Source organism: Argopecten irradians, chromosome 5, assembly GCF_041381155.1.
Source record: "Argopecten irradians isolate NY chromosome 5, Ai_NY, whole genome shotgun sequence".
Lineage (NCBI taxonomy): Eukaryota > Metazoa > Mollusca > Bivalvia > Pectinida > Pectinidae > Argopecten > Argopecten irradians.
This window is the reverse complement of record NC_091138.1, coordinates 102,882-125,703: the sequence shown is the minus strand read 5'-3', so window position 1 is coordinate 125,703 and position 22,822 is coordinate 102,882. Positions and strand designations below refer to the sequence as shown.

At 35.3% G+C, this 22,822-nt stretch overlaps 2 protein-coding genes across 2 annotated transcripts in view; one reads left to right on the top strand and one right to left on the bottom strand.

Moving 5' to 3' along the window:
• The window catches only part of LOC138324180 (formin-like protein 3), a 61,887-nt gene extending 54,486 nt beyond the window's left edge, over positions 1 to 7,401 (bottom strand). Inside the window, exon 1 of the mRNA XM_069269260.1 lies at positions 7,294 to 7,401. Within this exon, the coding sequence (XP_069125361.1) occupies positions 7,294 to 7,401 (108 nt within the window). The remainder of the gene's footprint in view (positions 1 to 7,293) is intronic.
• Positions 7,402 to 8,267: 866 nt separating this feature from the next.
• LOC138324179 (uncharacterized) overlaps positions 8,268 to 22,822 on the top strand; it is a 63,650-nt gene continuing 49,095 nt past the window's right edge. Inside the window, exons 1-3 of the mRNA XM_069269259.1 lie at positions 8,268 to 8,449; positions 16,594 to 16,700; positions 17,234 to 17,331. Coding sequence (XP_069125360.1) covers positions 8,443 to 8,449; positions 16,594 to 16,700; positions 17,234 to 17,331 — 212 coding nt within the window. The 5' untranslated portion in view covers positions 8,268 to 8,442. The remainder of the gene's footprint in view (positions 8,450 to 16,593; positions 16,701 to 17,233; positions 17,332 to 22,822) is intronic.

Genomic DNA, 22,822 nt, shown 5'->3' with positions numbered 1-22,822 from the left:
ACATCCTGTGGCCTAAAACGATATCATATGTAACTTCTTTTTGCTTGAAATTGCTGAAAATTAGAAATATGAGCGATTTGTAATGATAATCTTTTACTATACAGTATTTTTTTTAATTATACAATAAAGTAACAATCAACTTAAAAAAAAACCTGTAAATAAATAGATAATCAAATTACTCATATAAGTTACAATTATGAGATATATTTCAGGAAAAACGGGGGGAAACGCAATTTTCTCTGAAAACACATCGCAGTTTTGATCGTAATTCAGTGATTACACTTCGATTCTTATACATTGCTGACATTATTTTCAAAATCATGTTCATGAATTTGTTAATCTACATGTTATGAGGACGTCTATAATGTTTAACCTATTGTTAGTTACACTAATGCCGATATTTGGTGTTTTACCGACTAATATCACGGGGGAGAAACTACGTCACATACACTGTACATTGTTGTCGTTGCAATTTAAATGGAGGAAAACTGTTCGCTTCAAGATAAAAAATGGTATGCTGTGTCACCAATAATGACGATCTCAATAAGACTTTCCATTTAACTGTAGCAAGTGCTTTTTGTGTTATAAATCTTTCCGTTTCTTCAAACACTCCAACACAATTTCAAAATAGTGCCTGATATCGTTAACACAATCAATCATGGTTTTGTAAACAATCCAAATTTCGGCATATTTCCGACGTCGCATGTTGAATACTTTGTTATATTATGTCGCATATTGTAATATATAACTGTTTGATTTTAAATACGTATATAAACCTCTTATTAAGATATAATATCTAAATTTTATGAAAAAGATGTCCTTAACACTTTAAATTGGAAATGATGCCGTCAACACCTTTTCAGCTTTTACTTATTCGAATATGGCATTTGACTTATGAACTGCCGTTAAAATTTGGCGCGTGACAAAACATTAGGCTAGTTAACACCATTCAAGTTAACTGGCGGCTTAATATCTCATTCTTGAACCATTAATTTTGTACATTTAGAAAATGGTAAAAGTATTGAAATATGATCATTTGATTCATTAATCAAGAGCTATAAAATGTGATGTTTTGAAATATTGCAATCACAGTTATAATTGTATTGGGAGTAGTCGATCGATAGTTGCGTAACAAAGCACAGGTTTACGACGCGCAAAAAAAAAGAAAAAAAAAAACAAACTGTGCGCGTCGTAAACCTGTAAACAAAGGGGCATTACTCTGTAAAGGTGGATATATTTCGTTCAAATAAAGATAACTCACATATACATGGTATAAAAATTATTACAAATTAGTTGTTTCATTGATTGAAATAAATCCATTAGTTTAAGAGTAGTCGATCTATCGTTGTGTCTACAGACGGACAGACAGTCGGACGATCTTAGTAATCCTGTATACTCCCTAACTTAGACGACATCTCGATTATCAAATATAACTGATGTTTATCTGAACAACGGACGGACAAACAGTCATCCTGACGGGAACGGGGTGAAAGCAGTGCGTGATTATTCGTCCTAGTAGGCTAATGCTTATATCGATAATAATTACTGAAGGACGTCCCTTTTTAGTTTTAAAAGTTGGTCGCTAGAAGCTGGTATAGAGACCACGTTCCATTGGATTTTTGTCCAATTAATTAATGTCTTATCCGAGGCGACAGACTAGCGTCTTTGGCAGATGTATATTGATTTGTATAGTTTTTGTCATTACTTCACTGAACATTAGTTTTTCTTTATATGCGCGATGCTAAAGATCAAAATACGTCATTCTTGGTGGTCAAGTATAATGCGAAAAGCCCTTGCATGTTTTACAAAATAGAGTCGTTCACCATTATGTTCATACATGTTTGGACGGATTTACGGGTCTTGTTTTCTTAAACACTGGACTCTACAATAAAGAATTGTAGTTAACAGTCTCATCAAGACTATTTGACCGTTAACATAGAAGATATGTCTACTTTTGATGTAAAGTACTGATGTTGGTACTGTGTTAGAGAGCATTATGATATTGCGCGTCTTATTTACAGCGATACTTTGAAATATTGTTAAACATTGTTGACTGTGATCTAAATGTGTTTCTTTTTAAAATAATCCAAAGTTGATGAATTAGTTGTATTACTTGGTGAAAGCCACTTGTAGTTTCAATGTAACTTTCGATTGCTATTTAGGGTCAAATATACGAAAATTAAGGTGGTATTGTCGCTTTTTGAAAGCGATAATGAGATGATCAACAGTGCGTTGAACGAAAGAAACACTGAACCGGCCCTCACCAAAACGACAAAATTATGTGACAAAACATTGACTATTTCGCTCCGCGCACATTCACGCCTCGTATTGTCGCATTGGCGCATGCTGCATTGCGATTCTGAACTGTCTTTACTGAATGATTTTTCTTTTTATTTCGCCTTTTGTTCGATATATGTCATATGGTCATATGTATTACGTTCATTTGTCTGTGTCGTGTATTTGATTTTGATTTTACTTTGAATTTATTTATTTTGGCCTTTTATTTCGGATTATTAATATACTAGCTTTATACCGTTTTTCCTCATTGTGTATTTGTTGCGTTACCGTTTACAGGGAGTGTGTCCTTTTTACCTGTGTGCCTATTTATAGTTAGTCCATGTGCGTCCAGGTGTCAGTCATAGCTTGTTTAGCCTGTTTGTCCGGTTTGTGTACGGGTATGTTTGTGCGTGCATGCAGGAGTATACATGTAGGGGTGTGTCTGTGGGTGGGTATACATGTAAGTAGTGTGCAAGGGGGAGCGCGACGCTAGATATTTGCGGAGCTGAACCAGTCTTTCGAGGCTACTCCGGAACTGACAGTGACTCCTTCTTCCATGACATCTCCGACTTGTTGTTACCAGCTAGTTAAAGGTAATTATAGAATATAATTACAATGTATTTGTGGATGTAAATTGAGGTACATATGTACATGTTCCAGAAACTTACGTATGGGTATTACGTGTTTGTATGTTTGCAGGGGTTTTGTTCCCACGTCTAATTACCATAGACGATGATCTCCTGTGCGAGTAATAAAGAACCAATAGGAAAAGTATATAACCACGACTTTGAGGTTTATTTCTATCACAAATGGCGCCTAACATATGGCCATATACATGTACATGTGTTTTTTCCCTAATTGCCTTTTTGGAGCTTTTATTCCGTCATTTAAATTGCAACGGCAACCATGTATTCTCCCCCGGTGCCTGTTTTCATTCATACCGCTTCGGTACTCACAAGTGGCGATACAAAAAGCAACTAACGATTATACTTAACACTTTTGGCAAAATATGCAAAAAAATGTACATTTCAGTTTTGCAAGTCCACAGGGCTCGGTAAAATTTCTGTCACCAAAAAACTAAGTCATAACTAAAAATAATGTACATTCTTTATTCTGTTTTTTTCTTAATTGAATCTGATTAATACAGATCCTTATTTCCGTTTGATAAAGAATATGACAACATCCCATTAAGGGTTACATTCTGATGACCTTTCGAAGTGGCCAATTAATTATATAAACTGGTGATTCCAGAATCCTTGAAGCGGAACAGTTTTAAAGGGCTGTCAGAATTATTGTAGTGTATGTAGTCATCTCGCCAATAGAACACAACAAAACTGAATGTATATGTATACTGGGAGGAGATATCGTTTGGAATTGATGCAATTATTATTTTTTTATTCCTCAAAGATGAGATTTACAAAACAAAAGAAATATCACAATATTTTACAATGCTTGTATCTTACATTACATGTTAATTATATTTCATCTGGCAGTTTGGAACTGGTATTCTCTAATTGAAGTTTGTTCTAGAGAATCAATTTTTGTAGTTTTCAAAACTTTCTAGATGTGATTTCCAAAAATTTTGCGCTGTCATTTAAGAAAAGTTCGTATTCTTCCAGTGATTGTAGCTTATTCTTGAATTGTTCACAATCCATTCCAAGTATTATTCTCAAAAATGTTCATGTAAAAGATTATCTATATACGTACTGTACATAAAATCGAGTCCATATGTTGCGAGGAATCTTTATAATAAAATTATTTTTTTCCGCCTTTGTAAAATTGCACTTAGATGTGAAACGGAGAATGGGATCGATATACAGTTCCTCGCAGTTTTTACATACTTTCTCATTCCATGTTGGAGTATAAGTGAACATTTTGATTACATATCGTGTTGTATGCGTGCAGGGTATTTTCCACAGAAAATGCGATGGATTGTACGTACAGTGTATATTTTGGAAGCGAAGAAAATCTCAGTCGGCAAGCACTCGGTCCCTTAGTAACACATTTTCATAGTAATATATCGATGAATTTACCCATCTTTTCCACACAATTTTGGAGGGAAATTGTGCTGTCTTGACATATTTAATCAAATGTTTTTGAAGATTATAATCTTTTAAAATTTTAAAAATATCAGGTATAAATCCAGTTTGTACAGCTGACTTATCAAGATACTGGTAAAAACGAGACAAAAAATATCTGCTTTGTTAAAGTTTTTGGCGGCAAGGCAATAAGCGGACGGAGAAAAAAAGTTTATTTTTGTCTATCTCCGTACCCATTCGCAGTATTCCGAGCATTGGCTCTGCAATGTCTGAACGAGTACGTTTCTGAAAACACTGAATTCTTTTTACAGTTTCATTCTGGAATATAATGAGTCTTTGACTATGTTTCTTAATTGGATTGTTAAAAAATTGCGATCCGTACAGTCCACTGGGTAGATTTACCTTCTTGTATAGTCCGTTAATGACCGTTGGGTTTGTAGTTTAAGTCTTGTCCAAACCTTGTCATTAACTTGAATGATTTCCGTCCTTTTTTGACATCCATTCGTTATTGCATTACTAAAGATCACTAGTTATCAGCATTCCAACATGTTTGTACGATTTTGGTATAGTTATGCTGGCTTTATCCAAGGTCCAATTGAAGTTTGGGTTGGTATTTGGTTTTCCAAAAATTTGAATTGCGCTCTTGCTTGCATTGTGTTCAAACTTCCATATTTTCGAGTACTGATCACATGATTTAAAAGTTCTTGTAATGACGCAGGGTTTGTAGCCAATAGGTCGTCTGCCAACGCTGGATTGCCACAATTGATCTCGGAGATTTTCGCTCCAGCCTTTATTCTAATTCTGTCAAAAGGTCCTTGATGTATACCAGGTACAAAAATGTTGATGTCACTCCTCCTTGCCGGATTCCGGACCGTATTGCTAACCACCGAGATCGAGTTCCATGGGTCATTACGGCACTTGATATGTCTGTATAGGAATTACGAATGACTTCAAATGTGTGGCATCTTATACCAAAGTCATGTATTTTCTTCAGCATACCCGCATGCCATACCGTATCAAACGCTTTGCGAGTGTCCAGAAACGCTGTGAAGACATTGCTGTGTTATTCGGTGTTGTAATGAATACATTCCCTAAGGTTGAAGGCTACAGTTTCACAGCTTAATTTTTTTTAAACCTTTGTTATTGTGCACAAAGTATATTTCGAGCTAGTAGTAGCTAATCTTGAAGTCGACAGTGAAGTAATTTTTCCATGATCTTATAATAATGCTGGGAGTAGTGAAGTTGGTCTATAGTTGTCAGGGCTTTGTTTCGACTTGTTTCCACCTTTGTATATAGGAATGATGATTCCATGTTTCCACGTCTTTGGAATAAAATGGTGTTTTTTAATTGCATTTAATAAACGAAGAGTACATATCAACAGACCACGTCCTCCATATTTAAGATGATCATTACATACGTTATCGACGCCCGGTGCCTTGTTGGGTTTTGTATCCTGAATGACATCTCTAAGCTCGTTGAAAGTGAACGATACGTTGAGTGTTTCAGTGTTTCTACTCGTTCATCTGTTTCTTGTGAAAATGACGTTATGTTTTCTTCACCTAGTGGAATTTATATATTTTCCCGAAATAACTCGCGAATGCTTCGGATATTCCCTGAGGTGTATCTTGAGATTTGTTTTTAAAGCTGATCCTCTGGCAGCGGTCTGTTTTTGGACATTGTCTTTGTCGGATTAATTTCCAAAACAACCTTGTGTCACATTCCGCCGTGTTTTCAAGCTCCGATTCATGCTCGTGTCTGTATTGAAAAAAACGTGTTGCTTCTCTGCACTCCTTATATGATTTGTGTTGAGAGCCTGTCGGTCGACCTTCATTAATCCACTGTATTTTTGCTCTAAGTGACTTTTTGTGTGCATGTCTGACATTACGTGTCCAGTACAGTGTAAGACGCGGGTTTCTATTGATGGGTGGTATGGAAGAGTTTGCTGACAGGATTATTGACAGGGTAAGAATCTCCGTGTATGCGTCTACATCATATTGAGTAGTAAGCGACATATCTTCAAGTTTTTTAGCCAAGACCGCGAGTTGTCGGGAAGTATTGGTTCATTGGAATTCACATGATGAATAAGAATCGATAAGACACACATAACAGGTAAGTGGTCCGACGCAATATCAGTTTTTGCTGTCGCAAATATATCTGCTCGCTTTAAGAAGGGTTTAAGATGCGCGTCAATACATTTATAATCTAACATGGATTTCGTGGGAAAGAAGGTATATCCATATCCAGTACACATGCTTGTAAGGTTGGCAGGAGTCAAATACAATTCAGTTATTATAGTTTTAACTTAATTAGATTTGTGCTTTAAAACATAATGTTTTGGAGTTTCGTTTAGTCGCGCATTGAAATCCTCAGCTAAAGTAACTTTTCGGGTTTGTGAGTGAATCTCGCAGGTATCTCGTATTTGCTGCAATGTCGAATCGTAAATAGTCAAGTCATTGTTACTCGATATATATATTCCAACAAAAATTAAGCAATTCATTTCATTGTTGTTGATTTGAATAGCGACGATTCGAAATGTACAAACGTTTTCACGTAATGTTACGTTGTGATATAAGGTGCGTTAGTCATAATAACCACCTTCTATTTATCCTGTGTTACTACTTCAGATTTTGGCCTCGGAGCAACGAAATAATTTGAATTAATGTCGTCAAGAATATGTAACTTATCATTGGCTACGTTAACCTCCGTGAGGATGATTACGTCACTTCATGAATTTCTTCACACATAGACCTGATGAACCAAAACCTCCTACATTCCAGGTGGTTATTTCATTAGGAGTAAAGGTAATAGGATCATTTGACTTGATTTGTTCATCTTGCAGTTGTTCTTATCCATTTAAGCGGTATATTTGTATCCGTAGTTATCGGTATCCCGACGATCTCTCATCTCATTGTCTCAGATAGAAAAATGTTCATTATCTCGGTTATGAGATCGCCGGTGAGAATGTCTTGTCAGTTACCGTTATAGTTCTCTGACGCGCGATCTGTGTCGTATTCGGAGTAACGTTCTCTATAGCCACCTTGGTACTGATAATCTCTGTTATAAGAGTTGCGATGAAATCCGTCATCCCAATTATGATTGTAATTATTCTCTGTACATTTATACTGGCGGAAGAAACGTCACCAGAATGTGGCCTCTTAGGGATCGTTCCATATCCTCTATACAATGAAATAATTATAAGTAAATGGTATTGCATTACTTTCGAGTAATAAGGTATTTAGTGTATTACACCGGAAGGAGAATAAGTGTGGACTCAACTGTGGTAGCAAGAGATTTATTGGACACACTTTTCCTTTGTGAGATTCTTACTGCATAGCTCCATCATAAATGACACTTTTAAATTTATACCTGCATTCTCTCAATTCAATTTATGGATGGAATTGATTTTAAATACAATTGACTTACATAAAAAACGATAAATGTACTCACAAGAATATCATTACAAATACAAGCAAATTTAAGCATAACAGGTACAGGTAAATCAACCAACCAGAGAACAATGGGAGAATGATCAACCAACCAGAGAACAATGGGAGAATGGGATATATGGTGGAAATGCCTGTATTTTAATCAACCTGTCTTTAATTCGAGGTTCAGAAACATTCAGTAATTAGTCAGTCGGGACTTATTTATAAACTCCACCCCCATTCTAGCCCCTCGCTTCGCTCGGGTGTAATACACTGTAAATCCATTATTACTCGATATCCATGACATTTACTTATTTCAAAAAGATTTACACATTTCTATTTTTATTGTGGAGGTCTTGTGCTTGTAATTAGTTGACACTCAACAAAGTGTCACTGCCGTCAGTACTGAAATCACCTGTGGAACACAACTAGGTCACTTAACGTAAATATTGGGGTAACATGCGTGTCCTCTATAGATATATAACTAAATCCGTTGGAGCATGAAGCCTAAAATGTCAGAAGTATATTAGGGAACATGGTATATATGTATAGGTATAAACTGGTGAACCGTGAAAGGGTATAGTCACCAGTCCACATGAACGACCCATGCATCATACACAACAAAATATAGATTTCACTGTCGACTACATCTGTTACCATATGGCGGCGATGATGGGAATTTGTAGTTGTCACGACTAAACATGGCAGGTAGGATTTTAAGTGTATAAGTCCGTCCTCTTTATAGATGTAATGTATATATATATATAGGAGAAAATCTCTAGGCTAGGATTTTATGTGTAAAACCCATGAGAGTCTTTATTCACAGATCCAGAGAACAAATCCATATGGTTCGGAGTTTATGTGTAAAACCCACAAGAGTCTTTATTCACAGATCCAGAAAACAAATCCATAAGGTTCGGAGTTTATGTGCAAAACCCACGAGAGTCTTTATTCACAGATCCAGAGAACAAATCCATAAGGTTTCGAGTTTATGTGTAAAACCCACGAGAGTCTTTATTCACAGATCCAGAGGATAAATCCTTTAATTATATATATAAATTCTTTTATTATATATCTAGAGAACAAATCCATATTGCTAGGAGTTTATGTGTAAAATCCAAAAGTCTTTTATAACATGTATAGAGAACAACTCCATATGACTCGGGAGTTTGTGTAAAATGCGCGAGACTTTTATTACATAGATAGAGAACAAATCCATATTCCTCGGAGTTTATGTTCAAAAACCACAAGTCTTTTGATATATATCTAGAGAACAACTCCATATTGCTCGGAGTTTATGTGTAAAATCCACAAGTTTTTTTTATTACATATCAAGAGAACAAATTCATATTGCTCAGAGTATATGTGTAAAATCTACAAGTCTTTTATTGTATACAATGTACATGTATCTAGAGAACACATCTCTATTGCTCGGAGTTTATGTGTAAAATCCACTATGTAACTATTGCATGTGAAAGAAGAAATACTCTGCACAGTTTTATGTAAATATTGAATGTGACAGAAGAAATTCTCCGCACAGTTTTCTGTAACTAATAATTGTGAAATAATTTTCTGGTCATAATATAGCTATCAAATTACTAAATAACTTCGGGACTTATCTGTCATTGAATGTTTTCAATCTGCTGACGACAGGACACATGTGTTTGTTAACAAAAGATTATGTCAGTCTGGAGTTTTTTCTACATGTAAACAATAAATGAGACATTGTACAACACTTTACCAAGCAGACTATATCAATGGTTTATACTTTAAATACACGACTGAAAAGTAATCCTTTTTTTATTTTTACTTTTTCCTGATTGATTTAAGCTTTGCCTTACTTAGAGCTGTGTAATTTTATCCTCGTTTTAATTTTTAATGCGTTGAACTTATGAACTCCGTTTACTTTGTTCTATGACCACCCCTTCTATGTAACACAAAGAGTACCATTGCTATTTACTACCGAGTTAACTATCGATGAAATCCCGGTGTCAATATCCAGGGCATTCGAACATATAGACGAAGTGTTTTCCAGCTGACATATTTTCATGTAAATTAGGTAATACACAACTGCTGCGCTGACGGCGTTATCAATAATTAGTCTAGATGTAAACGTTTGGTAATTAAAGTTTCCACTAAATCCGTCAAGTATAACGGTTTTCACGTTGTCAACCATCGAGTATGAATATTACATAACATCGAAACTTGTACAATACGCAGATAATAAAACATCACTATTGATATTGAAGGATAGTCAATGCACTTTTCATATTACATAATAATGTCAATATATGTTTTGATTTTTATAATCAGTCATGATTCAGATCCTAAATAATATTCAGTAGATTAGCCCACGACGTTTAAGACGAATTGCGAAGCCATTGTTTAAATATTCGCAATATTTGTAAAATAACACAAGTAAGTGTCGCCCACTATCCGCATACATCCGCAAAAATCCACAATGGCACATTTTTTGGTTGGCGAGATTTTTGAGCTATACACAATTTGGTTGCGGATGACATTCGTTTTACACAGGAATTTGTATTCGTAATATCATGATTGTTCGTTATACATGAATTTTCATTATACATGATTGTTCATTATACATGATTGTTCATTATACATGATTGTTCATTATACATGATTGTTCATTATACATGATTGTTTGTTATACATCCGTGATTGTTCGTAATATATCAGTGATTGCTCGTTTTATATCCGTGATTGTTCGTTATATATCCGTGATTGTTCGTTATACATCCGTGATTGTTCGTTATACATCCGTGATTGTTTGTTATATATCAGTGATTGCTCGTTTTATATCCGTGATTGTTCGTTATACATCCGTGATTGTTCGTTAAACATTCGTGATTGTTCGTTATATATCCGTGATTGTTCGTTATATATCCGTGAGTGTTTGTTATACATCCGTGATTGTTCGTTATACATTTGTATATTAGGTGTCTCGTGTTAAAATTATTCGTTATACATCCGTAAATGTTTGTTTTATATCCGTGATTGTTCGTTATACATCCGTGATTGTTCGTTAAACATTCGTGATTGTTCGTTATATATCCGTGATTGTTCGTTATATATCCGTGAGTGTTTGTTATACATTTGTATATTAGGTGTCTCGTGGTAAAATTATTCGTTATACATCCGTAAATGTAAATGGTGGTTTTATATCCGCGATTGCTCGTTATACCTCCATGAATGTTTGTTATATATCCGTGATTGTTCGTTATATATCGGTGCTTGCTCGTTATACATTCGTGATTGTTCGTTTTATATCCGCGATTGTTCGTTATATATCCGTGATCGTTTGTTATACATTTGTATATTAGGTGTCTCGTGGTAAAATTATTCGTTATACATCCGTAAATGTAAATGGTGGTTTTATATCCGCGATTGCTCGTTATACCTCCATGAATGTTTGTTATATATCCGTGATTGTTCGTTATATATCGGTGCTTGCTCGTTATACATTCGTGATTGTTCGTTTTATATCCGCGATTGTTCGTTATATATCCGTGATCGTTTGTTATACATTTGTATATTAGGTGTCTCGTGTTAAAATTATTCGTTATACATCCGTAAATGTTTATTTTATATCCGCGATTGCTCGTTATACCTCCATGAATGTTTGTTATATATCCGTGATTGTTTGTTATATATCCGTGATAGTTTGTTATACATCCGTGATTGTTTGTTATACATCCGTGATTGTTTGTTATATATCCGTGATTGTTTGTTATATATCCGCGATGTTCGTTATATATCCGTGATTGTTTGTTATACATCCGTGATTGTTTGTTATATATCCGTGATTGTTTGTTATACATCGTGTTGTTTGTTATATATCCGTGATTGTTTGTTATACATCCGTGATTGTTTGTTATATGTTGTTATATATCCGTGATTGTGTTTGTTATATATCCGTGATTGTTTGTTATATATCCGTGATTGTTTGTTATATATCCGTGATTGTTTGTTATATATCCGTGATTGTTTGTTATATATCCGTGATTGTTTGTTATATATCCGTGATTGTTCGTTATATATCCGTGATTGTGTTATACATATAGTGTCCGTGTTATTGTTTGTCGTATATCCGCGATCTCGTTATCCTCCTGAATGTTTGTTATATATCCGTGATTGTTTGTTATATATCCGTGATTGTTTGTTATATATCCGTGGTTTTTCGTTATATATCCGTGATTGTTTGTTATATATCCGTGGTTTTTCGTTATATATCCGTGATTGTTTGTTATATATCCGTGATTGTTTGTTATACATCGGTGTCTGTTCGTTATACATCCGTCATTGTTATACATCCGTAAATGTAATGTTGGTTTTATATCCGTGATTGTTCGTTATATATCGGTGTTTGTTTGTTATATATCCGTGATTGTTTGTTATACATCCGTGATTGTTTGTTATACATCCGTGATTGTTCGTTATACATCCGTAAATGTAAATGTTGGTTTTATATCCGTGATTGTTCGTTATATATCGGTTGTTTGTTATAATCCGTGATTGTTGTTATTTTACATCGGTGTTTGTTTGTTATATATCCGTGATTGTTTGTTATATATCCGTGATTGTTTGTTATATATCCGTGATTGTTTGTTATATATCCGTGGTTTTTCGTTATATATCCGTGATTGTTTGTTATATATCCGTGATTGTTTGTTATATATCCGTGATTGTTTGTTATATATCCGTGGTTTTTCGTTATATATCCGTGATTGTTTGTTATATATCCGTGATTGTTTGTTATATATCCGTGATTGTTTGTTATACATCCGTGATTGTTCGTTATACATCCGTAAATGTAAATGTTGGTTTTATATCCGTGATTGTTCGTTATATATCGGTGTTTGCTCGTTATACATTCGTGATTGTTCGTTTTATATCCGCGATTGTTCGTTATATATCCGTGAGTGTTTGTTATACATTTGTATATTAGGTGTCTCGTGTTAAAATTATTCGTTATACATCCGAAAATGTTTATTTTATATCCGCGATTGCTCGTTATACCTCCATGAATGTTTGTTATATATCCGTGATTGTTCGTTATATATCGGTGTTTGTTCGTTATACATTCGTGATTGTTCGTTTTATATCCGCGATTGTTCGTTATATATCCGTGAGTGTTTGTTATACATTTGTATATTAGGTGTCTCGTGTTAAAATTATTCGTTATACATCCGTAAATGTTTATTTTATATCCGCGATTGCTCGTTATACCTCCATGAATGTTTGTTATATATCCGTGATTGTTCGTTATATATCCGTGATTGTTTGTTATACATCCGTGATTGTTCGTTATACATCCGTGATTGTTTGTTATATATCCGTGATTGTTTGTTATACATCCGTCATTATTCGTTATACATCCGTAAATGTAAATGTTGGTTTTATATCCGTGATTGTTCGTTATATATCGGTGTTTGATCGTTATGCATTCGTGATTGTTCGTTTTATATCCGCGATTGTTCGTTATATATCCGTGATCGTTTGTTATACATTTGTATATTAGGTGTCTCGTGTTAAAATTATTCGTTATACATCCGTAAATGTTTATTTTATATCCGCGATTGCTCGTTATACCTCCATGAATGTTTGTTATATATCCGTGATTGTTCGTTATATATCGGTGTTTGTTCGTTATACATTCGTGATTGTTCGTTTTATATCCGCGATTGTTCGTTATATATCCGTGATTGTTTGTTATAAATCCGTGATTGTTCGTTATATATCGGTGTTTGCTCGTTATACATTCGCAATTGTTCGTTTTATATCCGCGATGGTTCGTTATATATCCGTGAGTGTTTGTTATACATTTGTATATTAGGTGTCTCGTGTTAAAATTATTCGTTATACATCCGAAAATATTTATTTTATATCCGCGATTGCTCGTTATACCTCCATGAATGTTTGTTATATATCCGTGATTTTTCGTTATATATCGGTGTTTGTTCGTTATACATTCGTGATTGTTCGTTTTATATCCGCGATTGTTCGTTATACATCCGTGATTGTTCGTTATATATCCGTGATTGTTCGTTATACATCCGTGATTGTTCGTTTTATATCCGTGATTGTTCGTTATACATCCGTGATTGTTTGTTATATATCCGTGATTGTTCGTTATACATCAATGTTCGTTATATATCCGTGATTGTTCGGTATACATTCGTGATTGTTCGTTATCTATCAGTGATTGTTTGTTATACATCCGTGATTGTTCGTTATACATCCGTGATTGTTCGTTATATATCCGTGATTGTTCGTTATACATCCGTGATTGTTCGTTATACATCCGTGATTGTTTGTTATATATCCGTAATTGTTCGTTATATATCCGTGATTGTTCGATATACATCCGTGATTGTTCGTTATATATTCGTGATTGTTCGTTATACATCTGTGATTGTTCGTTTTATATCCGCGATTATTCGTTATATATCCATGATTGTTCGTTACACATTTGTATATCAGGTGTATCGTGTTAAAATTATTCGTTATACATCCGTAAATGTTTGTTTTATATCCGCGATTGTAAGTTATACATGAATGTTCGTTATATATCCGTGATTGTTCGTTATACATTCGTATATTAGGTGTCTCGTGTTAAAATTATCCGTTATACATCCGTAAATTTTTTTTTATATCCGCGATTGCTCGTTATACCTCCATGAATGTTTGTTATATATCCGTGATTGTTCGTTATATATCCGTGGTTGTTCGTTATACATAAATGTTCGTTATATATCCGTGATTGTTCGTTATACATCCGTGATTGTTTGTTATATATCCGTGATTGTTCGTTATATATCCGTGATTATTCGTTATACATAAATGTTCGTTATATATCCGTGATTGTTCGTTATACATCCGTGATTGTTCGTTATATATCCGTGATTGTTCGTTATACAAGAATGTTCGTTTTATATCCGTGATTGTTCGTTATATATCCGTGATTGTGCGTTATACATTTGTATATTGGGTGTCTCGTGTTATAATTGTTCGCTATACATTCGTGAATGTTTGTTTTATATCCGCGATTCTTCGTTATACAATTGTGAATGTTTGTTTTATATCCGGGATGTTCACAATTCATTTGACACATTTGTACCCTTTTATAGGAAAGGTAGGACCTTACTGTTATTGAACTGCAAACAACCCAGATAGCATCGCAATGTTGGCCCAATATTGGCCTAATGCTGGCAGTTACATTGGGCCAGTATTGGCAGTTGACATTGGCCCGCTGTTGATTTGCAAATTGGTCCATTGTCGGTCCAGTGTGTCAGTTCTATGTCGGCCCAATGTTGGCATGTCGGCTTTTGAATGTCAGACCAACATTGGGCCGATGTAGAAGTTAGCATTTATATTGGCCCAGCATTGGCCCATTTTGTTGGTCCAATGCTGGTCTGATGTTGATTTGTCGATGCTTGTACACGTAATGGTATAAGTATGACCAGAAGACCGAGTCAAATATGCAGAAATTTTAATTCAAGCAATGAATCTTGCACATACACACATAGGAGAAAGACAAAAAATAAAATAGGCCTAGGAAATAAAGGAAAACAGTGGTTTTTTTCATTTACATTATTTACGGTACAAACCATTTAAATCAACTCACGGTCATTAGAGAAATTCTAGTAACTGTGTGTAGTACATAACATTGTTTCATTATTTTATTGAAAGTTTTTTTTCTGTCACACGTCGCATTGGCCTAATAAAACTGTATTGGGAATCGGCCAATTTGCCAATACTGGGCCAACATTTTACCAATGTAAGCAGGCCAACCATTGGGCGTACAATATCGGACCAATAATGCCAGTATTGCCAACCTCTGATGAGGTCAAATCGGGTGATCACCCTTGAAAAAACGGATAAAAGGGTCAAAACAAGGGTCATGTTCGGAACCACATTCTAGTTTTAATTTTCAACACATTTTAAACCCTAAAATATGCATATATTTATTATCTTCATATTGTTATTCAATAGTATTTATGATATTTTTTGTAATGATATAATTAATATCTGAAAATTAATAAAAAAAATATATTTTTTAAATATTAAATAAATAAAATCCTGATTGTTTTGTTCTACACATGTCCGGTTTCACTATTATCTTTGACTAAACAAAATGGCGGCCATTATGATTGGCTTGCCTACCTACTGCAACAGGATACCGTTCACGTTGACTATGTTTTATTCATTTGAGTAAATCTTTGTCTGAAATCATAATTGTTTGTACTTTTGAAGAGTTTTGAAGAGATTATTTCTGATTTTGAACAGTATTAATTGGCCATGTCTGATTTTGCAAGCTGGCTCTGGCTAAAAACGATCATGGACATCGTGATGCATGACTGAATAGATTAATTGCTACAATTTCACACCTCTCTGAAAGATTGTGTAAACACAAACATAGCTACCTGCATTATACAAGGGCCTGATATGAGTCATAAGCCCTGAGGTGTAATTAAAATTGCACTTGTGGCTTTATCTGACGTAATTTTTGTGAGCTTTTTAACACTTTTGTACAAGTGCTGAAAATCGGGTTATTTGATGACCCGACGGGTCAATCGGGTTACGCATTCTAAAATGTCTAAAAAAACGGGTCAACCCGGGGAAATCGGGTGAGTTGGCAATACTGTAATGGGCCAACTTTATCATCCCAACCGTTGGTCGTACTTCATCGGGCCAACATTGGGCCATTGATAGTACACCGACTGCCAGCGGTCACCCGACCGTACGACCATTACCCAACATCGGGCCAATATTGGCATGTTATCTGGGAAGCGTGCTAAAATTCTTATCCTGATGTTTATGTGTTCCAGGACACTGGCGAGCGGCTGTGTTGTTTTTTAACAGCTTTATGGTACTGGGGACTATATTTGTTGTAGACACACCGACAGCACTACAGCACGAAGTTATAAATAGCCGGGTAAGTCTAAACGATTGATTGATAAAATTTTGCAAAACCAAGGCAATAACCCCTTAGCGATTAATTGGATGCAATATATGTATTGTATATGTATATTTTATATTTATCTTGAACATGTGTAAGGCGAGCTGTTTAGCTCAACATGTAGTCAAGTTTAAATAAAGACTAGAAGGTATTATTTTTATTTTGTCAATGTTTTCCATTTTGTAAGTGATGGTGAGAGTCATGAATATTTATGATTAGAATAGGGAAAATCATATAAATAAGATAGAGTATTTAAAATTACACAACATTCTTAATACACGTGTAGTTTTATCGTATATCGTGTTCACAAGACCTTGCAGTTTCAGTAGGGTTTTGAGTATACCTGTGTGTAATCATAAATAACTCTCCAAATTCAGCGAAGTTTAAATTTCATACGATAAATTTTGTCAAGATGACGTATTCTGTAGAAGAATGATCAATCCTACTTGGCACCGAGACGGAGGTTTAAATGAATACCATGTAACAACAGCAACATCCTTTTGTTTCAGGACACCGGAGGGAACACTACGTCAAACAATGGGTGTAAAGTGTGTCTAGGGTTAGGAGCCGTTCGTTATAATCTACTTCATTCCTCACTCAGATGGACGTAAGTCAACATAACGTTTTTAGATATTAATGTTAACTGGGTAAATGTCGTTTTACTGTTAACTGGGTAGGTGTCGTTTTACTGTTAACTGGGTAGGTGTCATTTTACTGTTAACTGGGTAGATGTCGTTTTACTGTTAACTGGGTAGGTGTCGTTTTACTGTTAACTGGGTAGGTGTCGTTTTACTGTTAACTGGGTAGGTGTCGTTTTACTGTTAACTGGGTAGATGTCGTTTTACCGTAAATCAACATAAATAACATTAATGTTAACTGGGTAAATGTCGTTTTACTGTTAACTGGGTAGGTGTCGTTTTACTGTTAACTGGGTAGGTGTCATTTTACTGTTAACTGGGTAGATGTCGTTTTACTGTTAACTGGGTAGGTGTCGTTTTACTGTTAACTGGGTAGGTGTCGTTTTACTGTTAACTGGGTAGGTGTCATTTTACTGTTAACTGGGTAGGTGTCGTTTTACTGTTAACTGGGTAGGTGTCATTTTACTGTTAACTGGGTAGATGTCGTTTTACCGTAAATCAACATAAATAGCATTAATGTTAAATGGGTAGGTGTCGTTTTACTGTTAACTGGGTAGGTGTCGTTTTACTGTTAACTGGGTAGGTGTCATTTTACTGTTAACTAGTTAGGTGTCGTTTTACCGTAAATCAACATAAATAACATTAATGTTAACTGGGTAGGTGTCGTTTTACTGTTAACTGGGTAGGTGTCGTTTTACTGTTAACTGGGTAGATGTCGTTTTACTGTTAACTGGGTAGGTGTCGTTTTACTGTTAACTGGGTAGGTGTCGTTTTACTGTTAACTGGGTAGGTGTCGTTTTACTGTTAACTGGGTAGATGTCGTTTTACTGTTAACTGGGTAGGTGTCGTTTTACTGTTAACTGGGTAGGTGTCGTTTTACTGTTAACTGGGTAGGTGTCATTTAACTGTTAACTGGGTAGATGTCGTTTTACTGTTAACTGGGTAGGTGTCGTTTTACTGTTAACTGGGTAGGTGTCGTTTTACTGTTAACTGGGTAGGTGTCATTTTACTGTTAACTGGGTAGGTGTCGTTTTACTGTTAACTGGGTAGGTGTCATTTTACTGTTAACTGGGTAGATGTCGTTTTACCGTAAATCAACATAAATAACATTAATGTTAAATGGGTAGGTGTCGTTTTACTGTTAACTGGGTAGGTGTCGTTTTACTGTTAACTGGGTAGGTGTCATTTTACTGTTAACTGGGTAGGTGTCGTTTTACCGTAAATCAACATAAATAACATTAATGTTAACTGGGTAGGTGTCGTTTTACTGTTAACTGGGTAGGTGTCGTTTTACTGTTAACTGGGTAGATGTCGTTTTACTGTTAACTGGGTAGGTGTCGTTTTACTGTTAACTGGGTAGGTGTCGTTTTACTGTTAACTGGGTAGGTGTCGTTTTACTGTTAACTGGGTAGATGTCGTTTTACTGTTAACTGGGTAGGTGTCGTTTTACTGTTAACTGGGTAGGTGTCGTTTTACTGTTAACTGGGTAGATGTCGTTTTACCGTAAATCAACATAAATAACATTAATGTTAACTGGGTAGGTGTCGTTTTACTGTTAACTGGGTAGGTGTCGTTTTACTGTTAACTGGGTAGGTGTCGTTTTACTGTTAACTGGGTAGATGTCGTTTTACTGTTAACTGGGTAGATGTCGTTTTACCGTAAATCAACATAAAAAATATTAATGTAAACTGGGTAGATGTCGTTTTACTGTTGACTGGGTAGGTGTCGTTTTACCGTAAATCAACATAAATAACATTAATGTTAACTGGGTAGGTGTCATTTTACTGTTAACTGGGTAGGTGTCGTTTTACCACAAGTCAACATAAAGAATATTAATGTAAACTGGGTAGGTGTCGTTTTACCACAAGTCAACATAAAGTATATAACTGTTGACTGGGTATTTGTCGTTTTACCACAAGTCAACATAAAGCATATCACTGTTGACTGGGTAGGTGTCGTTTTACCACAAGTCAACATAAAGAATATTAATGTTAACTGGGTAGGTGTCGTTTTACCGTAAGTCAACATGAAGTTAATAACTGTTGACTGGGTAGGTGTCGTTTTACCACAAGTCAAAATAAAGTATATTACTGTATTAACTGGATATGTGTCGTTTTACTACAAGTCAACATAATGTATATAACTGTTAACTGGGTAGGTGGCATTTTACCACAAGTCAACATTAAGTTTTTAAAATTAATGTTAACTGGGTAGGTGTCGTTTTACCGCAAGTCACCATAAAGTATATAACTGTTAACTGGTTAGGTGTCGTTTTACCACAAGTCAACATTAAGTTTTTAAAATTAATGTTGACTGGGTAGGTGTCGTTTTTACTGCAAGTCAACATAAAGTATTTTTTCATTTCAGAATATCTTATTGTCAGATGTTACAGACAATCGGAATTGGGCAACAGGCAACATGCCTATACACGCCCTCTCCTTACATATTAACAGTAGATACAAATTAATATTGATATATACATAAATAATCTGAATTGCTATATTTATTTAATGATGATGATATCCTAAAACATCAAGCTAGATATGGATAAACATCATATGCAAAATGTCTCCTAGTTCATATCATTACAAATGGAAAAATGAATTTACAAGATATTCAACGAATCCAACGAAATCAATTCAACAAAATCAGCGAAATCTATTGGTATCTCTGACAAAGCACTGAACTTTATCCAATATAGCTTTATTAATGTTAATATCGTGTCTTTCAGAGACTTGCAAAAATGATTGTGTTGTCAGTGGTATATCATTGTCAAGTTCCAAGAGAGAGTTAAAAAGGAGCCGTCTAGGGGTGACGTATAAAGGACAGTATAGAAAATAGTGTTCACAATCTTCGTTTTGAAATCCACACAGGCAGACTGGACTGTCACTGAGATGAGAATTAAAGAGTTCATTCAAAAACTCCAAGACAACTTTCTTTTCCAACATGTCCAAGAACCAACAAGATGGCGAGGTCAAGACAATCCGAATGTCCTAGATCTTATCATAAGCAAAGACGAGCATTCACTATCAGATATTGAATATCAAAGCGCTTTAGGTAAAAGTGATCACTGTGTACTACTGTTTAAGGTCATTTGTAAAGTAAAGATAGCTCTACAAAGCAAGAAGAAAAAGAGTTATAAAAATGCCAATTATGAAAGGATAAACGAGGAGATAAGTGATACCAACTGGGACGAAATAATTATGAACTCTAACAACATCAACGAGAATTGGAACACTTTCAAAAAGGTGGTCAAAGAAATAGAAGAAAGCCATGTCCCTACAAAAATCATTAAAATAGGTCGGAACAACAAGCATAGTTTCCCAGCAGATACAACAACACTTGAAGCCATAAAAAAGAAGCATTCGTTATCAAGGAAGGCTGCAACTACAAAGGATATGAACGTGAGAAAGGAATACAATAGGGTCAGAAATAAAGTAAGGAAATTAACACGCAGATTGAGGAAAGAATATGAGCATAATATAGCGATAAAGGCAAAGTCGGATCCAAAAGCAATTTGGAATTATATAAAAATCTAAATCTACGTCGAAATCAGAGATTGGAGAACTATATGCAAAACCAGCGGACAAAACTTCAACTAAAGTTACATCAAATAAGGGAAAAGCTGAAGTGTTATGTCGGTTTTTTAGCAGTGTATTCATACAGGAATCGGACACGACCCCTCATCTGTACATAAGAGAAGTCGCCGAAGAGATGTCACAAATGAATATAGAACAAGAAGCTGTATCAAAGATCCTAAAAAATCTCAAACCGGATAAATCCCCCGGACTAGACGAACTCCACCCGATGTTCCTGAAAAACACCTCTGGTACAATATCATATCCAATAACGAAGTTATTCAACCAATCAATTTCAACAGGAACTCTCCCGGATGATTGGAAAAGGGCTCGAGTGTGTGCCATTTTCAAAAAAGGAGATAAGTGTGAACCGGGAAACTATAGGCCTGTAAGTCTCACGTCAGTTGTTTGTAAAACACTAGAAACTCTAATAAGGGATCATATAGTAACATTTATGAGGAAAAACAAGTACTTCTCCAACAAACAATACGGTTTCTTATCAGGTAGATCAACAACATTACAACTTTTAGAAGTTTTGGATAAATGGACAACTGCTTTAGATAAAGGTGACGTAGTCGATTGTATATACATGGATTATCAGAAAGCTTTTGATACAGTTCCGCACAACCGTTTACTGAATAAATTAAACTCATATAATTTCAACCAGCAGATGAAAACTTGGATTTCATCTTTTTTGAAAGGAAGACATCAAATGGTAACAGTGAATGGCAAAAATTCCGAATGGTCAAGTGTAACATCAGGAATTCCACAAGGATCGGTTCTTGGACCCTTATTATTTGTGATATTTGTTAAAGGGACAATTCATTCTACGAGAACATTAAAATTTGTATATATATCGGAAAACCCCCAGTTCTAATGGAAATTAGATCAGTCGGTTTTACTGTGATATGTCAGAAAATCCCATGGTGGTGAAATGCGTGTGAAATGTTCAAACTCACTCGCTGTCCGCCATTACAGATTGTGGTCGAATATCTTGTATGCCGAACCCAGTCCCTTGCTCGTAGAGTAATGCTACTTTTGTCTAGAACTGCTCAAATCGCTCTGACAGAAGTGTATTTACCTTATCAGGTGAATTGTTTTGCCTAAAAAAATCATTATATAACCTCCACAGTGGTTATGTAGTTCATTTGTTTAACGTGCGTGACTTTGGCTCGGGTATGGGTACAGCGTACATATTGTACCTGCTTAATCGTATTGATCAACGATTTGTAATTACAACGGTATCAATTAAAATACTAAATAATGACGTGGAATTTGTCAATATCTTATGTTATATGTTTCATAAGAAATGTAGAACAATACATTTATGCCATATTTTGCTTCTTGGTTATGTAAAAGAATTAGCCTGAGTGAATTGTCCCTTTAATGATCTTCCAGATATAGTGCAGTCAGACGTATACTTATTTGCGGATGATACTAAAATATTCAAGGCTATCCGTGGCAAAGATGATGCTTTAGATCTGCAAAGTTTTTTTGGTTTGTTTATTTTTACGTCCTATTAACAGCCAGGGTCATGTAAGGACGTGCCAGGTTTGTTGGTGGAGGAAAGCCGGAGTACCCGGAGAAAAACCACCGACCACCGGTCAGTACCTGGCAACTGCCCCACATGGGATTCGAACCCGCATCCCAGAGTTGGAGGGCTTGTGGTAATATGTCGGGACATCTTAACCACTCGGCCACCGCGGCCCCATCTGCAAAGTGATTTAGATACAATGTCGAAATGGAGTGAAACGTGGCTTCTAAAAATGCACCCAGATAAATGCAAACACATGAGGATACACAAACAGAGAACAAGAAACCAACGTGAGGAAATTATACAATACCAGCTCAATGGAAAAACACTGCAACATATAGACCAAGA